The 7,177-nt window shown below is 53.2% G+C and overlaps 1 protein-coding gene across 2 annotated transcripts in view; it reads left to right on the top strand.

Moving 5' to 3' along the window:
- Window positions 1-394: 394 nt before the first annotated feature.
- Window positions 395-7,177, top strand: part of LOC104546828 (sarcoplasmic/endoplasmic reticulum calcium ATPase 3) — a 27,557-nt gene continuing 20,774 nt past the window's right edge. The window contains exons 1-4 of one of the 2 annotated variants that reach the window (XM_010192322.1): window positions 395-531; window positions 2,815-2,895; window positions 3,930-4,015; window positions 4,555-5,019. In XM_010192322.1, the coding sequence (XP_010190624.1) occupies window positions 444-531; window positions 2,815-2,895; window positions 3,930-4,015; window positions 4,555-5,019 (720 nt within the window). In that variant the 5' untranslated portion in view covers window positions 395-443. The remainder of the gene's footprint in view (window positions 532-2,814; window positions 2,896-3,929; window positions 4,016-4,554; window positions 5,020-7,177) is intronic. The other variant, XM_010192323.1, reaches the window with a different exon arrangement.

The raw sequence follows: 7,177 nt of genomic DNA, 5'->3' as shown, positions 1-7,177 counted from the left end.
GATGAGCTTTTGAGGTCCCTTCCAGCTCCTGGTATTCTCATCCTGTGATGAGAAAACGCTTCAGCCAGTGATGCTCCTAGTCTTGTATATATTCACTTTAAGGCCATTTACTTATCTGCAGCTTGGTCTGAGATGGGGTTGCTGTGTGGGGAAAGATATATCTGGGTGAGGTATGCTGCTTCCCAAACCAGGAATGAGAAAATCACACGCAAAGGTCCGTGCAGTGTCCAGGATGTGGTGTGATTTAAGCCAGCAGGCACCATTTCAGCGCAGCTGAAGAAGACGCAGCACTTGCCCCATCCACGGTGCAAATGGATGCCCAGGCCAGGGTTGGGGTTTGGGTGCTCCTGTCAACCCCACTGCCGGCAGCTCTGCTCCTCCTCTGCTTGCAGGAGAGAAACGCAGAGAGCGCCATCGAAGCCCTGAAGGAGTACGAGCCCGAGATGGGGAAGGTGATCCGTGCTGACCGCAGTGGAGTGCAGCGGATCCGTGCCCGGGACATCGTCCCCGGGGACATTGTGGAGGTGGCAGGTAGAGTGCCATTACCCCAGGGCATGGGGCGGGATGTGGAGGTGGTGCTGGCCAGGGGGTCTTCAGTGATGGGAGGGCTCTGCTGCAGCATCCAAGTGCATCTCACCTGGGGGCATGGCTGCAGGGTCACCTCATTGTCATACACTTGAGATCTTAGTTTCTTTTTTCAATTCCAGAGAGCTCTCATGATTTGGGCCAAAGATGGGGCTTGTCAGCCTGTGGAGGCTTCACCCCAAGCATGGGGTGGTAGAGAATAGCAGAAAAGGAAAAAAATAAAAGTGTGTGTTTCTGGAGCAGGTTTTGTGTCTTGGGAGGGTTTCCCTGTTTTCTGGAAGAGTGTTTGATTTTCAACCAAGATTCCCTCTCTCTGGAAGCAGCTCTCCCAGGCGAGCACAGCCGCCGGTGCTGGTGCTGCCTGTGTGGGCAGGCGTCCCTGGTCATCAGGGTGTGTTATTCAGGGAGAGCGAGAGGTGGGAGGGACTGGCTGCAGGATGCTTTTGCCCTCCCTGGTTGGCTTGTCTGTCCCTCCTCCCCAGCCCTTCTGCTGGGGTTTTGCATGCAGCAAAGGATGCCTGGGGGTCCCCTGCCTACCTCACCAGAGCTAAGGAGGATGCATTTCATTTTTTCCAGTTTGTTCATTAAACGATGCCGTAAACCCCCAGAGCTGCAAAACTAATCCTTTCCTTCCCTCCTCATGGCCCTGCGAGTGGAAATATGTTGCAACCCTCCCGCGCCCAGCCAGCTCCCTGTTATTTATGTCTTCCTGTTGGGCTTCAGCGGGAAGGTGAACATAAAAATAATGCAGGGAGGATCAAGCAGAGGAGTGCGGCCAGGTCCTCAGCTGGGCGAGCTGCTGGCACTCCTGATCCAGCTCTGGCAATGCACTCCAGCTGCTGACCTGGCCTTTAATGACATTAATTAATTATTAATTAATTAAATTCTGCCATCTTTCCCCAAATCAAGTGCTTGCTGCCCACCCGTGAGTGCTCGAATATTCTTTTTTTGTGGCACAATCAACATCGTGACTGGGAGGGAAAGACTTGAGCTCCCCTCTGGAGGGGTTTGCAAATTATTAGCAAGTTAATTAGCAGATTGCAGGTTTAGGAGGTTAGAGCAAGTGGTGGGATGGTGCCAGGCTGCTTGGTAGGAAAGTCCACCGGGAGCAATGGCTTTGATCGTGCAGTGGACATGGAGGTGGCATCCTAGGATGGCAGTGACGGTGAGGCAGGAAGGACTGGCCTCTGTGTGCACATGAAAATAAAATAAATTTGGCCGCAGAAACCTGCTGCACTGAGACAGAAGGAGAGTGATGGCTGCAGGCTGACAAACGCCTAAACCCAGCTGGGTTTTACCCTTTTGTAAGGAGGCAAGTGAGATGAGTCCTGTGCAGGCACTGGCTCTGTGGGTGCCTTGTACTTAGTACCCCATAGCTCAGCCCCCAAAAAGGGGTGCAGGCCTGGATGGATGGCAGATGTTGGGCGCCGTGTCCAAGAGCCCTCACATCTGCAGCTGGAATAAGCGGCTGTGTGGTGAAGGGTGCCAGCCCCACTCCCGCTGTGCTCGGGGCAGGGGTTTTACAAGCCCTGGGAGGAAGCACTCGTTGAAGTCTGGGCTTTGAGAGGTTCATTAGCAGCCAAGCCGGCCCTGTTGTGTAATGTGATGTGTGGTGCTGCCAGTCCGGGCTCGCTCTGCCTCAGTGTTTCCGAGTACAGTTGTGCCCAGCTGATAAGGGAGCAGGAGGAAGAGCCAGTCTGTGCCAAGGAGCCAGGACCTAGCGGGAAAAGCAGCTTTCAGTGGGTTTTTTTAAGGAAACGTGTGTGCCTCAGTGGGCAGGGATCGATGGCTGTTGGTTGGCAGGGCTGCTTTCACCTATAACCACTGTGCCATGCCAGCAGACCCACGGAAACTGTTTGTCTCGGCCACAAAAGGTCCTCCAGTGTTAACAGCTCCCAGTCAGGCCACAAAGCCCTGAAATGGTGTTAAGAGCTGTGCTGGGAGGCTCAGGCTGCTCCAAAATGGGGCTGCCTGGGGGGTTTGCAGGGAAGAGGAGAGATGGGGATGTGGCAGGGCAGGCAATGCAGCGTCAGGACTCCAGATTACCATGGGTCGTGCCCTTTGTTGCTGCAGCCTGGGTGCTGTTGTGTGCCCATGCCACGTAGGGACACAGTGATTCTGGGCAGAAGCCAGTCCCTGCCCTGGAAACTGGGCAGTTGAAATAGAAAACAGAGGGAGACAGCAGGAACTGTCCCACCTGATGGAGCTGCTCTGCTCTTGCCCTTGCAGTTGGCGACAAGGTGCCAGCAGACATCCGGATCATCGAAATCCGGTCCACCACCCTGCGGGTCGACCAGTCCATCCTTACAGGTGGGTGAGGGCATGGTAGGTCGGAGGCAGCTGCTGAAGGCAGAGCTTTCTCTCTGCTCCAAGCCAAATTTCAGAGCTGACACTGGGCTAGGTACTTTGCCAGAGTGGGAAATGGGTGGGAGAATGAGATTGAGGACCTGGGGAGGTCCCAGCATCATCTAAAAGCTGTGACATAGGTGAGATGTGCTCAGTGCTTGGGCATCCCTCCTGCGAAACACAAAGCTTTGGGCTGTCCCGTGTGACATGTGGGGTTTTACGGGGGGCTCTCAGTCCCTGCCCACGCTCCCCCTGTGCAGCCACCGCACGATGTCTGCTGGTACACGACAGGACCTCGCAGCTTCAGGGAGAGGTGAAAATATTTGGGTCTGTTTTTTAAGCACTGGAAAAGCCCTTAAAGCTGATAATCTAGGATATTTCAAAAATTCTCTCTGCTGTCAGGCAAGGCTGATGAATCACCAGCCAGCAGAAAGAGCTTCCAGTATTTCAGCTCTTGTGTGTGATTTTGTAAGGGCATGGGGTTAGGAGATGGCAACAGGGAAGAAGAAGCAATCAGAGAAAAATGTTAAAAATATGGGAAAAGGAGCCCAGTCTCCTTGAAAAGTGGCTCTGCATTTACTTCATTCTCCAAGGGCAAAAGAAAATGCAGTGAAAGGGCAATCTGCGAAGAACAAAATACAAACCTTCAGCAGAAGGGCTTTGGGCACCATTCCTGTTGTGGTACCCTACAATCCCTGTCCAACTGTGCAGACCTGTGCTGCAAGCCCGCAGCTCCTGGGCATGGGGGTTTGGCCCCATTGTGTTGGGCTGTACAGAAGCTGATGGCTGCTAATGATCCACACAGGTCCTTTTTCTGCAGCCCTCACCTTCGGAGCACCTTGTCCCAGCTCTGACATCTCCACAATGGGTGTTTTGATGATTTGGTGGCAACGTGCTGCTTTAAAAATTGTTGGAGATTGTGATGCAGGCTCATAGCAGAGTGGAGGCTGGAGAGGAAACACTGGCGAGGAAACATCTCCCCCCTCTTGTCTTGGCAGGGGAGTCTGTGTCGGTGATCAAACACGCTGATCCTGTCCCCGACCCCAGGGCTGTCAACCAGGACAAGAAGAACATGCTTTTCTCTGTAAGTCCCTTATGCCTGTCCCCACCTCTCCTGTAGTTTTCCAGAGAGCTGCCAGGTGAAGAGGCTTGTGGACACAGATCTCTGAGCAGTGAAAGGGAGTGCATGCATGAAAAAGACCCAAATCCATAAAAAGAGCCCCACATGCATAAAAATGGAGACCTGCTTCCACGGGTTTCATTTGGGCTGTGGCACATGATGTCCTTAAGTGATCCCCTGAATGATCTTGGCTGTTTTTCCATCAAGTAGGATGCACTGCAGGCAGGGAGAAGGTTTGTGGTTGTGTCTGCAGCTATTGCAAGGTTGGGTTTCCTCCTTGTTCATGCCCCTCTCGGACAGAAGTCAAGTCCTCGAGGGACAAGAGAGCTCTCAGGAGGGTCTCCTGCTGCTTTAGGGTGGGTGTATATAATATCCCAAGATGTCTGATTTTCCCCTTAATCAAGATCTCATGTTCTCCTTTCACAACAAGTGACCCATTTACCCGCTCAGGCTGAGAGGTTTCATGCCCACATGTCCACTCTGGCCGCTTTCTTCCCTCCTAGGGCACCAACATCGCAGCTGGGAAGGCCGTAGGGGTTGTTATTGCAACAGGGGTGTACACTGAGATCGGGAAGATCCGAAACCAGATGGTAGAGACAGAGCCCGAGAAGACACCCTTGCAGCAGAAGCTGGACGAGTTCAGCCAGCAGCTTTCCAAAGTTATTTTCCTGGTGTGCATCGCCGTCTGGGTCATCAACATCAGCCACTTCAGTGACCCTGTCCACGGGGGCTCCTGGTTTCGAGGAGCCATCTACTATTTCAAGATTTCGGTGGCTCTGGCGGTGGCTGCCATTCCTGAGGGCCTCCCGGCCGTCATCACCACCTGCCTGGCGCTGGGCACGCGCCGCATGGCCAAGAAGAACGCCATCGTCCGGAGCCTGCCCTCGGTGGAGACCCTGGGCTGCACCTCTGTCATCTGCTCTGACAAGACTGGCACCCTCACCACCAACCAGATGTCTGTCTGCCGGGTGAGTGCCAGGGGCATTTTGGGCTGCAGGGGCAATGCTCTGTAAGGCTCTGAGCACTCTTCATTGCTCCATACCCATCCTGGGGTGATGGGCTTTGCTGTCTTCACCAGTCTTGGTTCATATTAGGAATTGGAAGGTAAGCATGGAAGGTGGTTTATAGGAAGCCCTGAGCTTCCTCTCTGCCTGATCAGGGTCAGTAAGGTTTATGGCTTCTCTTGGCATGGTTGTAATTAGAAAATTCTCTTTTATGAGCACACTAGTTTGGAGGTGCTGTGTTGCAGAGGTTTCAGGGCTTCCTCTCCAGAGAGCATTTCTTCCTGCTGGGGTGTGGCATTGAGACGGAGCTCCTGGAGAAGCCAATGCAATGAGCCTTTCTTATGCTCTCTTGCCCATTTTTCTCTTGTTTTTAACCAAACCAGTGAGGAATCCTGGACTATGCAAAATTACAAAGTCTGGACCCGTGAGGCCAAAACTTAGTGGGTCAATGCAGCCTGTGGGTCCAGCTGGCCATGAATCCATGGGTTAAGAGAAGATGCCTGGTGAAATGGTGTTCGATTCCATGTCCACTGCTGGCAGAAGGTCTGCCATCTGCAGTTGTGTGCAGCTGGGCTTGCACTGAAAAGCACTTCTTACGGAGAGAGCCCTGGGGTGGTTTGGTGAAGAGGTTGAAGGCTCTTGATCTTCCAGAGAGCTTTGCTCCTGTGTGCCTGGCCGTGTGGGAAGGTGACTTGTTAGGAAAGCCTGGAGCATCTGAGTACTTCTCAGTTTCCCCATCCTCAAGTCTTGGGAAAGCTTTTTTTTTTTCCATGGCCTCGGCACACTGATTTTATAGGAGAACCTTGGAAAATGTGTTGCTGTGGGGAAAAATGGGGTCCACCTCTGGAGTCCACTGTCCCTCTTCTCTGACAGTCAAGTAGCATAATGGAAAGCCGTGACCATGCTGCAAGCTGGCCACTGGCTTTGGCCACTGGTTTGCTCAGCACAAACTACTGATGACTGGAAATGTCTGATATTTCTACCCTGTAAGTGATTTAAAACAAGAGACTGCTGGAATGAGGCGGTGACCAAGCTCGGTGACCAAGCTGTCCACGTCTCACACGAGGAGGAGGGTTCCCACCAGCCCATTTTCTGCCCCGGTGATGCAGGAGAGGTAGGACATGACCATGCCTTTCTCAAACCACTTCCTACTGAAGGATCTGCTCCTTGACTTGGGCAGAAGTGCCACCAGCTCCTGTGATGTGGTGCAGTTGGGAGAGGCAGGATTAGCGATGCTGAGACAGGGAGAGGGCAGGCGGGGGACGGAGTGGAGCAGCAGCACCTATGAGGTTTTTAGCTTCAATCAAACAAGTTAAAATTTGCAAAGCAGCACATTTGAAAAAGAAAAAAAATACAATTCAAGTTACAGTGTATCCTATGCCCCATCTCCCCTCCACCCGTTTCCAGTATCCGTGTTATTCATGTGGCTGAATCCCAACTCCCAGGACACGATGCTGAGAGCCGAGCTGGCCTCGGGACACGAGGCCATTGATGTTTAACAGGCAGGGATTCCCACACTGACGCAGGACGGATGGACAGAGGCTGCCAGTGGCTCCGCCGAGCTGAATAAATTTTTGCCGGGGGCCCGCCACTGGCGTGTCTGGGACCTGCTCCTGCACCGAGTGGCTGGCTTAGCCACAAGGGGGGTGCAAAAGCCATGAAAACCTATCGATAACCTGGAAAAATGTATTAATTGGGTGCAATTTAATTAACACACACATTCAATTCGGGTGAGGGCAGCTGCTCTGTCACAGGGTATGCTGCCAGGTGGTGCTTGCCTGTTATGTCTTGCTGCCAGCATCAGGTCTGTAGAGTGGTGAAGTGACTCTTGAAAGGCTTTGAGCCCATTTTAAAACCCTCAACATTTTTTTAAGGGCTGCGCCGCTGACTCCGGGTCCCACTGGGCACCCAAGACTCGTGGCCAGGGTGCCAGCTGGGCAAGCTCAGCAGGGTGCGTATGGATGCCACATGGTCAGCATGGGTGAATGGTGCCTCCCCCCACATGCCCATGGGGGTTTACGTGCCCACTGACAGGCTTTGTGCTGGGGGCCTCGTCCAGCTGGGGTGGCTGAGATTTTGGTGCTTTTGCTCTGGCCTCGAGTCCACTGGAGGTGGCAGTTCA

Source organism: Mesitornis unicolor, unplaced genomic scaffold (genome assembly GCF_000695765.1).
Source record: "Mesitornis unicolor isolate BGI_N332 unplaced genomic scaffold, ASM69576v1 scaffold9299, whole genome shotgun sequence".
NCBI lineage: Eukaryota > Metazoa > Chordata > Aves > Mesitornithiformes > Mesitornithidae > Mesitornis > Mesitornis unicolor.
The sequence above is the reverse complement of the archived record's forward strand: the minus strand, read 5'-3'. Positions and strand labels throughout refer to the sequence as shown.